This window comes from Rhincodon typus, chromosome 7, assembly GCF_021869965.1.
Source record: "Rhincodon typus isolate 14 chromosome 7, sRhiTyp1.1, whole genome shotgun sequence".
In the NCBI taxonomy this organism is placed as follows: Eukaryota; Metazoa; Chordata; class Chondrichthyes; order Orectolobiformes; family Rhincodontidae; genus Rhincodon; species Rhincodon typus.
In genome coordinates, this window is record NC_063338.1 from 62140778 (window position 1) to 62158101 (window position 17324).

Consider the following 17324-nt stretch of genomic DNA (forward strand, 5'->3'; position numbering starts at 1 on the left):
ACAATCAAATAAAATCAAAACTACTCACCTTCTTTGTATATTTGACTTGGAAGTACTTTGTCTGAGGAGGTAGAATGTGAATATTTATCATTGTTGAAGAAATGTTGACCAGTTTCTGTAAAGAGACAACTATTTAAGAACTTTTGTATTTGAGGCTTTTAAAATATCTACTTATATGCACAGTATGATACTTATTGAATTCTTTATTGAATATGTCATGATGGGAATAACAACATACAATGTTTAATGTATCTTTAGCGAGGGCCGAAAGCTTATCAGGAAATCAATACAAGGAAACAGTAGTGCACAGTAAACATTAAAGAAAGTGTGTTCTAATGAATTACTTTTTGAATTTACATACTTCATTATCTAAAATAAAACCAGCAAATTAATTCTCTTATAACTCTATTTCAGAACTATCATGTATTCCAGTGAGTAATTTCTTAAGCTTCTTTCCTTTCCTTTTGGAATTCTATTGGTGCATTTGAAGCTAAATTTGTTGTCATTGTAGTGAAAGGGATTTACAGAATTTAGGAATAGTCTTGGGTAATTCTAAGTTGAATTACAAGCTTGCATGGAGGGTAAATCTCAACATGGATTGATTGGATTGAGTGGCTTGGTCTCATGTTGTAATTTCTATGAGCAGAATAATATAGGGACCTGAGCAATACTGGTTATGGCAACATGTGAGGCAGAATTTGGCAAGAAGTGCAGCACGACCCATCTCAATGTCAAGATCTCTTGCTCCATTTTGCTTTTTATAAATAGCATGGTAAAGTTCTTGTTAGGTAATGGCAAGTTGCTAATTGACAGGGTTATTGCTTGTTAAACACCTTGTTATCAGCCCAAATCACCTCATTAACATTCAGCTTTCCATCTTACCAAACATGCCAAACAAGCTCAATGTAGGGAAAACCAAAAAAACGAAACACAGCAGTACCTGACAGATTCAACTTGCTGCTTGTTTCAAATTTCTCCATGTTAGTAACCAGGTACCAACATCTCAGGATATGCCAAGTGAGCACCTGCCACACGTATCCAAAATCCACACTCACTCACATCTGACATGTGTCAACCTTTAACAACCCTCATGGTACATTTCTGATCTACTTACAGGACACTTCTGCACTTCAATGCCGCACTGGTAACTGTTATTATAATGCTGCAGCAAGGTCACTCTGCATCAGGGATGCATCTGGCTCACAGGCTTTTCGCTTGCTGTGATAGCTTCCAATCAATCTGAGCCTACCTGGATGTCCACAGTATCCATGCGTCACATTGGCTTGCCTTGCCTTTTTGCACTTTGTCCCCTCAGCCAGAGATAGCATGTAACTGCTGCTTTGTCTTGTCATTTAGCACAGACATCAAGGCAGGAAGCTTATCATAGCTGGTAGCAGACCTCAGTCAAGTCAAGGGAGATAATCAGGGGCACACTGCAAAGCAAGTCAATGGCAGCAGCTAATTCCAGTCCAAGCCATGCTCAGAATGGTCAGAGTCAAGATTCTCTCCTCCTAAGTGGAAGGGTTTGCAAATGTCAGGCAGGCCACTACCAACTTTGACACTTCCTGTCCTATTTTTAGCTGTTTTCCTCATGGAATAAGAGAGAGGAGCATATTACAAGAGATGAAAGTGGGTGACAGAGCTAATACTGTTGGCGCCGTGGAGAAGATTGCTGAGCAAATGAGTAGGCAACACAGAAGGAACACAGGATGAGTGGTGCTGGAGCTTGGGGTGGGTGAGAGAACATGGGGATGATGTTTTAGGCAACAGTGAGAGTGGTAGAGCATGAGCTTTGCTGAGATTGGTACAGTAGCAGAGATCAAGTGAGTGAGAGGTACAGTGGAGAAGATGGTGGAACTTATCCAGCAGAATGGAGAAGGTCATTAATGTCCTTCCTACAGTGCTGAGTGTTCTTCCAGATGGCCAAGAGTGCTCTAACCTGGGAAGCAACCTTGGGCCAAGCTGAAATGGTCTGGAGTCATGGCCTTCACTGCTGATTTTGGGTGTTGAGGAAGTCCACATTGGCACTACCCTATCCAGCAGGACCCCTAGGACCTGCCACATAAAATGGGATATGAATTTCCTTCTGTCTGCCATGTTGGGGAAGATGTCAGCAACATACAGACCAGCTCAAGCCTGACTGTTCTTGACAGTTGTGAAATGTTCTTTTAAAGATCGCATGAGTGCAAGGAATGCTGGTGAAATCAAGGATATCTGCTGAGTGGTGAGTTCTTTCGGGAAAGCTGTGTGGTAAGATTGGGAAAAATTGGATATGAGAGATGCCATACGAGCGCGGCAGGTTAATAATATAGTGAGTTAGATAAGATGAAGCAAAAGAACTTGCTAGGTCTTGTGGTGAATAAACTCAATGCATCTCAGACTTAGCCAAAAGAAACAAAATTCAGTACTATGTATTTTCCAAGAATCAGTGATGAAGTCTTCTATTTTTTTTCCATATTGAGCAAGCCAGCAGTCACAACTAGCAATATTTATGGTACACTCAGTTCCAAGTATTGATAGGAGGCAACATTCAACTCTGCACTGCAATCGAGCAGGAGCTTATTCTAAGTTTTTCCATTGCAGGAAGGGCTTCTGAAAAGTCGTGGAAGTTGCGGTAGCTCACATGAAGCTAGGTGTTTTTTTGTTCATTCACAGATGAGGGCGTTGCTGGCTAGGCAGCATTTATTGCCCAGAAGGCAGTTTAAAGTCAACCACATTGCTGTGGGTCTGGAGTCACATGTAGGCCAGACCAGATAAGGATGGCAGTTTCCTTCCCTAAAGGTTATTAGTTAATCGGATGGGTTTTTCCTAATAATAAAAAAATGATTCACAGTCATTATTATTCCTTAATTCTAGATATTTATTGAATTCAAATTCCACCATCTGCCGTGACAGGATTTGAACCCTGTCCCCAGAACATTATTTGGGCTTCTGGGTTAACAGTCCAGCGATAATACCACTAAGCCATTGCCTCCCCATGAAGTTAGGTTCTATTAATAGATCAGTACAGCTAAGTTGAGGGGGGGGTTGAAAAGCCTCAAGCAGGATTTCCTTCATGCAACAAAGAATGATGAGACCTCAGAGAAATCCCAGTGACAGATCTAGCTTGATGAAGCTAGCTGTAAGTGAAAAGCTGAAGTTGTGCTGTGTAGTACTGGAAGGCATGGACATAGAACAGAAGGGTTATCGACCAGAACATGAGCAGTTGTGATTGCCAAGCCTGAGCCTGTGATTGAGTGGCTCTTGAGAGGGAGTTTCATGGCCAGATCATAAAAAAGGTGAAGAATTGGAATTCATTTTTAAATTTCCTGATACACTGTGTCATTAACATCTAAATGAAATTACTAAGAACTCTGTGGGATCTGTAGCTGCATGCTACAGTTTAGCTCAATAATTAATTACATGCTCATTTATGTTTCTGTATTTGGTTTGGAGAAATGTAAAACCTGGATTCGCTCAAGCTACCATTATTGAAGTCACTGATGGCCTAGTCATACAGAAAGGGAACAACCCAATGTTCCACATTAAAGACTTTTTTGGAGGTTGGTTCCCAGAGAAGAATGATGCATATTCATTGACTGAGTAAATTCAGAACCAAAGTGTCCCTGTTGATGAGGCTGTGTGTCCAATACATTCAGCCACATGAATTATTAACTGTAATAATTAGTATCATTATAATTCCACCATCCAATCTTTAAATGTAATCTAAACTCAAAAGGCATAAATGTGTATGAAATTATAAAAATACAGCTGCCCATTCCTTATCTCCTACATATTGCAGAAGTAGTGAAAAGGTTAGAGTTGTGTTCATTTGGAACATCATGAGAAAGTGTCCCACTTCCACAAATTTTCAGCTTACCAGTGTCTGTTGATGATGTTTTCCAAGTTCATAACCTCCAAAATGCAACATAGCAGGGACAGCTTCAATCACTTTGTTTTTCTGTATTGTGGCAAAGATCTCTGCAATGAAATGTGAATGAATATAGTCTAACAAAATTCCTAGAAGAGGAAATCTTAAATTTCTTCCAGAAATAAGTGTTATTACTTCAAAAAGTATTTCAAAGTTATTGCCCTTGTAATCTAAACAGGACAGAAACACGTCCCATGTGAAATTTGTCTTTCATCAAATGGGGTCAGAATTTTGTGGAGTCAGAGTGACTCCAGAGGCTTTGGCCAATACAAGGCAGGACCAAAATGAGGATTTCCCAAGCTCCATTTTCAACAGATCTCAGTTAGCGTGGGAGGTGTGTGAAGCATGAATTATATAGACAGGAAACCAAAATCCATTGAGCCGTTTGAAATTAGTGCTGAGTTCAAACAAAGCCCATTTTGGGCTGTTCCAAATGTTTAATCCACTCTGAGCGAATTACAAATTTAGAAAGGAAAAGTAAACACTCTTGAAAATGAAAGGTGGATAAGGTCTGTTCAGTATCATGATCTGAAGTTATTTGCACCCTATCCCTTTAAACAAAAACCAAGGTGCAACTGTGTTTGAGTTTAAAAAAGATATCATGTTGCTGGAATTCACTGATCGAAAGGCCATCTGGTATAGCTTAGCAAAATATCATAACAATTTGTTCTGACCATTTCAATAGACTTCACTGTTGATATTTTCCTAGGGTTTTCATTACAGCTGCATGCATTTGAATTGCTTAACTAAGTTTTAAAAGTTCCAAAAACATCAGTGTGGGGTGGGTGGAGGCTGAGTTCATACTTGGATTGGAAGCAATTAAAGGATTATCTACTTTTGTGGCAACTAAGTAAAAGTTGACTTATTTTACAACAAATTCAAAACTCCAAGTAGATTTCATGAGAGTTTATTATACTATGTGTATGAGTGAGAACTCTTGCAGATCATTATAAGTTTTTTTAATGTAAATATGGCTCATGGCATTTGCCAATAGTTCATACTGAGTTACTGGCTGAATGAGAAGACATCGAGGCTGTGTGGGGATATAAGATGGCATGGAGATGGGCAAGGGGGTATGTGAGGGCATGAGGAATGTTTGGCTTGTGAAAGTAGACATAGTGGGTTGAGTGCAGACAGTGAAGGATGAGGACTAGAGGGCTTTCAGCATTTTATAAAAGCTGTGCCAAAGGATAGGGGGAAATAACTAATCGCCAAACCTGTTTCTAAAAACAAACTTTCTAGTAACTGGACAACAGTAACAGGTAATTATGGCTGCAGGGGTCCAGCAACTGGACCACAGCCCTGATAGTAACTCTGAGTCAGAATCAGAAAAGCAGGAGGCAAGATTGCAATTTCTACCAGACATTTAGACATCTAAGTTTGCAATTATCTTCTACTTAACAGTGATGACACAGGTTTGCAGGCTAAGCTGTTTCTTGGACTGTTCATTAATTTATATATCATCCCGTTCACTGTATAGTGTACAAAGCATAATTAATGGTAGGAGTGTATTCAAGGTTATATTCAAGTAGGACTTGTCCAGGAAAATGGACTTGAAATTGCACAGGTGTCTGGGCAGTTCTTTAATTCTACCAAATACATATTCCACATAGAAAATGATATTACGATGTACTGAAGTGAATTATAGGCAAAAATCTACAATGCACTTAGTATTTGTTCATATAGTTTGTTTCTCTTCTTTCAAAGATACTTAATTCAAATGAACTGATCATTTAACATTTTAGAGGTATACGAACCCCTTCCCCACCCTGTGAAATGTGTTCATTCACTACTTACCAATTTAGTTTATTTCATAATGTAAGATGTTTTTGATTCAAAAAATTTGAACATTTAGAAATAATATGAACATGCAAGCATCAATTGATTAAAACCAAAATTGTTATTCACCGGTAAAAGAGAAGAAAATATATTTGTGAGTTGCTTTATAATTTTATTTCTATGCCTGCTATTTATCAAAGTTAAGATTATGCTCAACTTATAATTATATTAGCTGCTTGTATTAACTTACTGGTTTCCAGTAAATGATTTGGCACATTTCCAGACTTGGACTCCTCCACCAATCTGTCTTTTGGATAAACTGTCTGCTTCTTAAAGGTACAGCCATGGTTGCTGAACTGCAAAACATCATGTTTCTCCACCTCCATGATCAAAATTCAATCAAATAACCTACATCGATCCACAGAACAGAAGATGAGAAAGAACAGTTACTTCTGAGGATGCAGGATCACATATTCAAAATGATACAAATTAACAATTTTAGCAAATGTCAGGAATTCTACTTTTTTTTAAATCTGCCGTAAGAAATAATGTACAATGTATTTTTTCTGCAGATGTCAATGATGATTGGTTGCCACTTGTCATAGCCAGCCTATATTTGAAAAGGAAAGGTAATGGCCCAGATTTTGTAAATGAAGGGTTCCTGTTCATCGCTGGCCTTAAAGAAAACTTCCCACATTAATCTAGTGATCTTTGTAGCATAAACTTCAGATTTTCAAATTTTAATATCACGCTGAAATTGGCTAGATGGGAACTCTGATGTCTGGTAATTGTGATGTCATCACGCAAGCTAGCAGCCAGTCATATCGAAGAATTCTCACAGATGTTAAAACCAGAAAGGCACGAGCAGATTTTATTATCCACTTCATATTATTTTACAGAAAATGAAATAAATATTGGCATTACATAGTTGATTAAGGTAGAAGATGGCATATCATAAACAAGCCTTAAAAAAATTTATTATTTTAAATATCTGTACGATTTTATCATTGGAGTGGAGAAATTTGACATTTTAACAAATAATACGTTATGTTTTTCAGAAGCATCGAGACTATTCAGCAGGTATGACTTACTAGACATCAAAAACACCATTACACTTCATTCAACAAGTGTGGCTTTCCAAACTTTTTTTTAAAATTAGTATAATAATGTGACAAGCATAAGCACTCAAAATTCAGTGATTTCTAATTGATTCTATTTGGAAGGGCTTCAACTTTACATCCTATGGATAAGCAGAAATCACTGGCAGCGATGTTTAATTTTCTGCATTTCATAGATGCAGACACTAAAGGTTGCTGTCAGTTTCATACGGCAACAAGAAAAGAGAGCACACAGCAGAGCTCAAACCTGCTGAATTAACTCAAGGCAATTATAATTATGCATATCATCCTGGAGTTTGTCCTTTCATCTAAAGATGCTTCAGGCCAATTCACATCCAGCAACCTGTTCTGGAAAATCTGCTCACATTTTGACAGCTATAATAAATTGCATGATACAACTGAAACCATGTACAATATTTTAGAAAAGTCTATTCACCTTAACTCCCAATGTTAATGGATTCTTTAAAAAATTCCAGGATTCAGATATGCAACTTCACCAAAATCTAATCTGTTCTGCCTGTGTATCAAGTTTCATTACCTTTCCCCACCTTCTCCGTTGAGGTTAATAACAGTTTTATCTACAGTACAAATGCAAAATCGAAGTCAACGTGCCAAGAATGCACACTTATAAACTGAAGGCACACCAGGCTCAATCTCAATGGTGTTGCTATGACTGCTGAGCTGTCAGTATTCTGGTTGGCCAGCATCTCCCAAGGTTGAGAGTTCCACTGGTAATTAATTTGTGATCAGATGGCTGGAAAGTGAAGCCAAAGATTTCTCTAACAGCCACTGTAAGGCTGTCCCTATCTTTTGGGCTTTTTCTTAAGGCTCCATCGTTATGTTAAAAGTGTGGATGTTTTATACAGGTTACAAACATTTCTGTGGTCAACTCATTAATGGAAATAATCACAGTTCCAGCTTTAGCATAAATACAGTGGCAACTTTATGCTGGACACTAGAAAACTAAGGTTAAGATGAACTGTAAAGGAATTAATGCACTCAAAGCTATCAGAAGGGGGGGTAGAAAAAACATTATTGGAACCATTGTAAACTAAAAATATAGCCTGTTTGCAGACTTTGCCATGTTCAAAGGTTAACAAGAGGTGGAAGTGACGTTCAAAATTGAAGCAAAAGGAAGCCTAAGATGGAATAGTTTGCAACAAGTGATCCAGCATTTACTTGATGATTAGTGAAATAGAGACAATTCTAATGAGAGTAACCATAATTGCTGCAATAGGTTACCTGCCCTATAATTCTGCAGATTTGAAAGTTGAAATAGAATTCAGACATAACTGCCAGCAATGTTACTTGTTGGGAGCGTCACTGTTATATACTATTATATATCATGTACCAGGTAGTACAATTCACATTTGATTCTCTATATTCAGTGCCTATGAAGCCCATTCCCTTGAGTCATTGCCAGTTAATTGCAAAGATATGTCTGCTGATATAAGTCAGCACAGTCAATCATAAAGTCTGAGGTGCTCAGTCTGCCATGCCTCTTTCATCCACTGCTACTGAAAACATGAAATATTGTGATTGCAGTGTTTTTGAAGAACTGTCTGGCATTAAGATTAGTCAGGTTTTGACATATTGCATTCACATCATTAAGTGTATGGCCACTCTTGGAAATTGGGACCTCAACTCTGTGTCAAAGTAAGCAATGTGTACCTATCTGTAGATGCAGCCATTAAGATATCATGAATAGATATCAAAGTGACCTGCTCTTTGTCCCTTCATAAGGTACAGGTAGGGGTATCTTCATGATGAAGCCAGAAAAGTGTAGATTAGCGGGATGGGTCTGGGTGGGATGTTCTGAGGGTCGGTGTGGACGTGTTGGGCCTAAGGGCCTGTTTCCACACTCTAGAAATTCTATGATCTATGATCTATGATTTATGATAATCTAAAGTTATCGGCAAAAATAAAATGAAAATGGAGTGAAAGAGGCATTGTTCTTGGTAAACAAATTTGCTGTTACCATAATCTTTTATTACCACTTTGATGTAAACAACAACAACAACAGTAAAAGAAGTAGCAAGAACTAAGATTAAAAATGCTGACAGACCTCTTGAAAGACAATTCTGTACACATCCATGTCCAGTAATCCTGGATGCCCACTTTCAACCTTTGGGAACATGAAACATCACAAAGTTGGGTAAGGGACAAGCAGTGTTGAGGAAGTGGGGAAGCTGCAGAAGGACTTGGGCAGGGCAGGAGAGTGGGCAAATAAGTGGTAGATGGAATACAACATGGGGACAGTGTAAGGATATGCACTTTGGTAAGAAGAATAGAGGTGTAGACCATTTTCTGAATGAGAAAAGGCTTTGAAAAGCTTAAGGGACTTAGGAACCCTAGTTCAGGATTCTCTTAAGATTAACATGCAGGTTCTGTCATTGTTAGGAAGGCAAAGGCAATGTTAGAATTCATTTGGATAGGGCTAGAATACCAGAGCAGGGATGTACTGCATATGGCTCTGATCAGATCACATTTGGAATAATGTGAGCAGTTTTGGGACCTATATTTAAGGAGGGATGTGCTGGCCTTGAAGGGAGTTGTGAAGAGGTTTACAAGAATGATCCCAGAAATTAAGGGCTTGTCATATGAGGAGCGGTTGAGGACTCTGGGTCTGTACTTGATGGAGTTTAGAAGGATGTGGGGGACCTGATTAAAACTTACAGAATACTGAGAGGCCTGGAAAGAGTGCACATGAAGAAAACATTCCCACTAGTAGGAGAGACTACGACCCAAGGGCACAGTCTCAGAATGAAGAGATGACCCTTCAGAATTGAAATGAGAGGGTGTTTCTTGGTCCAGAAGGTGATTAATCTTCTGTGGAACTCATGCCACAGAAGGCTGCTGAGTGTCTTTAAGACAGAGATAGATAGGTTCTTGATTAGTAAGGGGATCCAGGGTTACAGAGATAAGGCAGGAGAATGGGGTTGAGAAACATATCAGACATGATCGAATATCAAAGCAGATTATTGGAGTGAATGGCCTAATTCTACTCCTATGTCTTATGGTCTTGTGGTCTAATGTGGCTAATACTGAAAAATTTTGTTTCTGTTTAAAGTACAAATGTAGGCTTTACTTCAATGCTAAAATTACTCTCCTTGTAAATTCCTCATAATCAAGTGTTATAATTTTAAAGGCATCTACTTACTCAAAGATCTGAAAGGCATTCTAGTTTCAAATATCGATCAATATATTTATAATTTTAAAGAATTTTAATTTTAAATCTAATTATTTGTCACAGAACGGTAATCAGCAATTTAGAATGTATCAAATGCCAATGACCTAATATCCAAAGTGTAATGAGCTGTTGAAAAGAACAATGAGAAAAACTAACATTACAAACTCAAGTTAAGGAAAAAATTTACAACCAAAAGATAAAGGTGTTTGTGAAAACTTGAACCTTGTCTTGATCATGACCACAGATAATAACCCAGGATCATCTACGGACATATTGATCTTCTAAATTATAATTTCATTTTTAAAAAAATGAGGAGATACAGCTAAAAGGCAATTACAGATATCAATACGGTGGCTTTCTGGAGAGAAACAGTGGAGTATCATACTTGAAGGTGTCAAGGAAGCTCCAAACCAAGAAACGGACTATAAACTGAACTATAATCTCCCACAGATATCTCACTGTGAACATGATGAAAAAAAGAGACAGTGGTCTAGGCTGAAGAACTATCCACCCCCCCCCCCCCCTCCCATGTTTCAGGTAAAGGATTCTCGCTCTGAGTCCTGGAAATCAGTTCAGAAGGACAAGAACAAAAGAATTTCAGTGAACCTGCCATGTCAGGAATCTTGAAATTGACTGCTCAACTGTTAATGTTCTGCGATCTAATCCATAAAAGGATTGATTTGTACATGTTTTAATTTCTATCCCTTTTTGGACAAACATCTCATTTCTAATATGTTTGGATGGGTGTTCTATTATTCTTTCTGCTCACATTTAGTAATTAATTAATAAACTCACTCTTTCTTTAACTGAAGAAATGCTGGCCATATTGGTTTCGTTTTAAAAGATAAATTCACTTGGTCTGAGAGAGAGGTATCCACAAAGGAAGGGCTTCTTTCTAATTTGTCTTGTTACAACCCACTGAGGGGACAGGTGAATAAAGAAAGGGAGCCAGTTCAGTACCGCTTGCCCAGGAGCTGAACAATTTGAGCTATCCAACTAGAATCATGTTAAATTGAGGAACCTCACCCTGGAACAGACTGTAAAAGCTTGTGCATGCACATACTGATCTCTGTCATAAGTTAAAAACAAAAAAAATTGCAGATGCTGTAAATCAGAAACAAAAGCAGAAATTGCTAGAAAATTTCAGCAGGTCTGGCAGCATCTGTGGAGAGGAATCAGAGTTAATGTTTCAGGTCGAGCGACCCTTCCTCATTCTGTTCTCTCCACAGATGCTGCAAGACCTGTTGAGCTTTTCCACCAATTTCCTTCTTCATTGAGCACGGCGATTCCCATGAATCATTTTACCCTTGGTTAGTTTTAATTGTGTTCATCACCATCATGAATGGATATGATACAATTAGAGAGATTTCACCTGATCCAGAAAGGCCATGCTACAGTTTAGCTTTGACTACATCATGTTGCTTCCACTATTCATCATGTATGTAGTGCTGTATTGTAGCTTCACCAGTTTGACATTTCATTTTCAGGTATACTTGATGCTGTTTCTGACATTCTGTTCTAAATTCCTCATCGAGTCAGGATTGTTGACATGGTTCAGTGTTGATGAATAATTGTGGAATATTCTGGGATTGATTTGATAGGCAACTATGCTGCTGGGATTGTTTCAACTGGAGCCATTGGCTCACTGGTTAGCACTGCTGCCTCACAGCGCCAGGGACCCGGGTTTGATTCCACCCTCCGGCGACTGTCTGTGTGGAGTTTGCACATTCTCCCCGTGTCTGCGTGGGTTTCCTCTGGGTGCTCCTGTTTCCTCCCGCAGTCCAAAAATGTGCAGGCTAGATAGATTGGCCATGCTAAAGTGCCCGTAGTGTTCAGGGATGTGTAGATTTCTTCTACTTCATCAGATAATCATAGCACCCCATGGATTTCCAGTTATAAGCTGCTGGATCAGTTCTTAATCCATTCCATTTAGCATGCATTTCAATGCAAATGAAGGTATCCTTAGTCTGAAACTGGGACCTGATCTCCATGAAGACTACATGTAGTCACTCCTGCATGTGCTAATATGCAGAGATGCAACTTCAACAGGCAGATTGGTGAGAACGAAGTCAGTTAGTGGTATTCAGCAGAAGAGATCTGTACCCGTGGTTCAACTGAAATCATGAGGTATTATGAAATCAATGTTAAGGATTGACAGTGCCATGACCCCTGAAATATTCCTGCTTCTGGCAGGTCTGTTTCCATATGGAACAAGATGTCGTCGCAATGACAAAGTCATTCACCTTCAGGTAATAGGAATGCTTTGTGCAATTTGGTCACCCCAGTTCATTGATAGACAGGGTGCAATGTAGATTTATAGAATAGTATTAGGGGTAGGCAACTTTACAGACAACTAAAGATTCAATACGTTGGGATTCTTTTAACTAGAATCAGGAAAGTTCAAGAGGAGATTTAATTTTAAAAGTGTTAAATTAAGAAAGATGTTGATCATGACTATTTCCTCTAATTCATTAGAAAACGTCAGCACAACGAATGAGCTGGCCGTCGACTTCAGGAAGCAGAGTGGAAGACATGCATCTACCTGTACCAATGGCGTTGAGGTAGAGATGGTCGAGAGCTTCAAGTTTCTAAGGGCTAATATCACTAACAATCTGTCCTGGTCATTAGTTGGGCCACTTTTGGAATACTGCATTCAATTCTGGTATCCCCGCTCAAGGAAAGATGTTGTTAAACTTGAAATGGTACAGAAAAGATTTAAAAGGATTCTGCTAGGGTTGGAGGAATCAGCTATAGGGAGAGGCTGAGCAGGCTGGGGCTATTTTCCATGGAGCGTCAGAGGCGGAGGGGTGGCCTTATAGAGATTTTTTAAATGATGAGAGGCATGGACAGGGTGAATAGCCAAGGTCTTTTTCCCAGGATAGGGGAGTCCAAAACTAGAGGGCATAGGTTTAAGATGAGAGGGAAAAGATATAAAAGGGACCTAAGACACAACATTTTCACGCAGAGGGTGGTGCGTGTGTGGAATCAGCTGCCAGAGGAAATGGTTGAAGCTGGTACAATTACAGTATTTAAAAGGTATCTGGATGGGTATATGAATAGGAAAGGGTTTAGAAGGATTTGGACCAAATGCTGGCAAATCAGAATAGATTAATTTAGGATATCTGGTCGGCTTAGAAAAGTTGGACCAAAGGGTCTGTTTCAATGCTGTAAAACGCTTTGACTCTATGTTCAACATTACATTCAAGAAAGCACACCAACACCTCTATTTCCTCAGAAGGCTAAGGAAATTTGGCATTTCCACAATGGCTCTTACCAATTTTTATAGATATAATTTTTATCTCCCACCATAGAAAGTATCCTATCTGGATGCATCACAGCTTAATATGACAGTTCATCTGCCCAAGACACCAAGAAATTACAGAAAGTTATAAATGCAGCATCATCTATCATGGCCTTCCAGCCATTGACTCCATCTATACTTCCTGCCGTCTCAGGAAAGCAGCCAACATAATCAAAGACTCCTCCCACACCAGTTATATGGGGCGGCACTGTGGCACAGTGGTTAGCACTGTTGCCTCACAGCGCCAGGGAGCCGGGTTCGATTCCAGCCTCGGGCAACTGTCTTTGTGGAGTTTGCACGTTATCCCCATGTCTGCAGGGGTTTTCTTCAGGTGCTCTGGTTTCCTCCCACAGTCCAAAGATGTGCAGGCTATGTGGATTGGCCATCCTAAATCACCCATAGTGTTCAAGAAGGTGTAGATTAGGTGGGTTATAGGAGGATGGGTCTGGGTGGGATGCTCTGAGGTTCGGTGTGGACTTGTTGGGCCGAAGGGCCTGTTTCCACACTGTAGCGATTCTATGATCTATGATGATACTCTCTTCCACCCTCTTCTGGTGGGCAGAAGATACAAAAGTTTGAAAACAAGTACCAACAGGTTCTTCACCACTGTTATAAGACATTTTAATGGATTTTTCCCTACACTTTCTTTGTAGCTCTGACACTATATTTTGCAATCTGTTCTATTACTGTGATGTACTTTTGTAAGGTATGATTTGCCAGGTCAGCATATAAAACAGTACTTTTCACTGTATCCTGATGTTTGTGACGATAATAAATCAAGTCAAATCAAAGAGAATTAGTGAGGCAAAGTTAAAAAGAAATTTCAACTTCCAGAGAACTGTTCAAAGTGTCTAATGATGTACCAAATTTTGAGGCAGTAACAGTGCACCCATCAAGGGAAATGTTTAAAGCAGAAGAAGATAAAAGACAGTGAGAAGAGAGAAGAGCAGTGAAATTAGACTTTGGACAGCATGCACAATGAGTGATATCCAGCACATGCTGTTTCTGTGCCATTCATCTTTTCACACGACAACATTCCCTGTTAACAAGTTTTTTTAATGAGTTATTCAACCAGCTTAATTGGTCTTAATCATGGAATGGGTGGTCTTGTAGGACCATCATCTTGCTACCCTGATGAGAAAGGTTGGCTTGGGCGACCATCAAATAATCAGCATACCAGCCAATACCAATATTTTCAACGCCTTCCAATCTCTGTACCTGCTCTAAATGAGATCCCAAAATTCAGCCTTTTATTCAACCACCCTTGCAAATGATGTGGACTAGGGTCACTGGGAGGAAAGCAGAGGTGCTAAATTAAAAATAAAAGCTGACATTCCATTACTATCTCTCATTTTAATTATGTTGAGCATTGTAAAAATGTTTCTTCACATTTATTAAATTTAATTTACTCATTACATAATGTGGATCCATTCCTATCAATTAGTTGAAAATGAAATACTGACCAAAGAAATATTAAGACAACAAAGAAATTCATTTGAATTTTAATGTCCCCAACTATCATATTGCTCTACTACCATTCTTAAAATTGATTGTTAAACAGTACAACGCTGTCAGATAAGATAAACTTCTCACAGTTGTATTGACTTGATTTTCAAAACACATAAGTGAGCTTTAGTTAAGAAAAAGATGGATTGCTTCCTGGGGCCATCTGTTAAATATTTGTTACAGTTATAAATCCTGAACTGGCTGCCAACATTTTATTTTAAAAATGTCATTTTCACAAGTTAAAGTATATTTTAAAAATTCTAAAAACTTTGAATTCCAATGTTGTAAACTAGAGTTAAAGTAATGACACCATTGAAGATAATCTTAAATTGTTAATTTTGCATCTGAAATGCCACCCGCCTAAATACAATTATTCAGAAATCTTTGGAGTGCATCTTAAACTATGCAACTTCACAGCAATCGTGATGACATTTACATTTATATTCTAAGTGTCCCACAATGAGAAGACAGATAGCTAACATGTATCTCGGTCCACCTCACCGCAGAAATTGCTCTTTCTGGAGACATGATGTACTTGTATTGTCCGGCACCCACTCTTTAGCAACAAATTTATGTCAGCAATTCTCTTATTGATGTCAATGAGCTCTGACTTGAGACACAATTTTCATCAACCAATGATTAAGCATCAAACTCCCTGATATTGTTTACATTCTGAACATTCTGATTCTAAACTTCCTCTGCGATGCAAGTAATCCAATTGCCCAGACCCAATCAATTGACAGGATAAGCATATGCTTGACACATTTATTGCATACACCAGACTTGAGGACATTTCTTTGAAAAAAGGGACACATTTAAGTCACTTCAGCATGCAATGCCGGCAGGTACTTTTCTGCCACATCCAATGCCCATCCCGAACCCACACAGGACAAGAATATTCAGGCAGCAATCTATGGTAACAGTCAACTAAGGACAGCAAACCGCCTTTCTACATCGAATTCTCAATCAGAGATCTGGTACGTTTGAAGTTTCAGCAATGCTACCAATAGCATTGTTGAGGCTAATGTTGAGACTACAAGGAAAACTAGATGACACCTCCTTACTGAGGCATCCTAGAAGGGATGATGAGGGACTCCCAATTATTGAGTCAGCACCAGTAAATTTCCATCAGCTTCAGTTATAATAAGTTCAGAAATATATATCAGATGTTATTTAGTTCCTAAGAATAAACTCAGTATTCATATGAACCAAAATGCTCTCCATCACTGTCCTCATCACTACTTCTATTTTTCACCTCAACCTCCATCTTTTTAATTCGATTTTGAGTTTTCAGTTCCAATGTCTGAAGTTCAAAAACCCTCTCTTTCTCCCTTTCTTCTGCTACAGCCATCCTTTCCTTTTCTTTTTCCTCTGCTTTTAATCATAATTTAAACTGTTCCATTTCCTTTTCTCTTTCTTTTTGTTCTGTCAGGACTATTCTTTCTCTTCCTTTTCCCTTGCCATTGCCTTTAATTCAAGCTGCTTGATTTGCAATGCATCCCCAGTGATTCTGATTGCATTTCTGGTATTCGTAAACATAGACCTAATGCTGCAATTATTTCCCCTTTCCTCACAGACACAGGCAACTCCATGTTTAACTTGTTTGCCAATTCTGAAAGCTTTGCCTTGCTCACTTTCTGTAAAATTTCTGCAGTGACTTCTTCCATCCCAGGAAACTCTTTGCGACTGAAAGAGCTATCACTACACAAGGGACATCCTGTTTAAACCAACCGAATACAACTCCCAAAATAAAAAAAAAACAACACTCACTGCCTTTGAGTCTAATAATTCTAAACCCAATCTGGAATTAGCGATTTTGATCCCAACAAGAGCCCCCAGTTTGCTAAGGACCAGACCAAACCCCCCAAGAACATGTCAAGGAGTTGGCCTTGACCCTAATTTTATCTTATTTTAAAGATAAGTACAAGGCGTTTTTTTCCAGGTGCAATTCTATTGGCTTGAAGCAAAATACACTTTATTCATACACAATAGTTAAAATACAGACAAATAAAAATACAGAATTGGCTGAGCTGTAACTCTATCAAACTACTTAACAAAATAATAAACTAATCATTAACTGTTCCAATATAGCAATATCCCATAAGCACACCCTTGGCAAAAGCAAATTCAGTAACATGGATTGTCTCACATGCAATTCTAACAGCAGGAAGAGAACCCCACCTTTTAGCTGTAACAGATAGAGAGAGAGACAAAGAAAGAGAGATGTCGATAACACAGTGTGGAACTGGAGGAACACAGCAGGCCAGGCAGCATCAGAGGAGCAGGAAAGCTGACGTTTCGGGTTGGGACTCTTGTTCAGAAAAATCCCTGAAAGAGAGATGTAGCTGCTTTCACAACCCCAACAGCTACTGAAGGCTAAACTAAAAAATCCTGGTTCTATGGGAGCTTAACCTTACCCATTCAGACTGTTTCTTTTGTTCCAACGTAAAAAAAGAAACATCCAAGTGTTTACGAGATAACAAGGTGTAGAGCTGGATGAACACAGCAGGCCAAGCAGCA

The 17324-nt window shown here is 38.8% G+C and overlaps 1 protein-coding gene across 1 annotated transcript in view; it reads right to left on the reverse strand.

The window, feature by feature from the left end:
* The window catches only part of cfap221 (cilia and flagella associated protein 221), a 202526-nt gene that overhangs the window by 169055 nt on the left and 16147 nt on the right, over positions 1 to 17324 (reverse strand). Inside the window, exons 3-5 of the mRNA XM_048599324.1 lie at positions 5940 to 6097; positions 3860 to 3960; positions 29 to 115 (exon numbers count right to left, since the gene is read on the reverse strand). Coding sequence (XP_048455281.1) covers positions 29 to 115; positions 3860 to 3960; positions 5940 to 6075 — 324 coding nt within the window. The 5' untranslated portion in view covers positions 6076 to 6097. The remainder of the gene's footprint in view (positions 1 to 28; positions 116 to 3859; positions 3961 to 5939; positions 6098 to 17324) is intronic.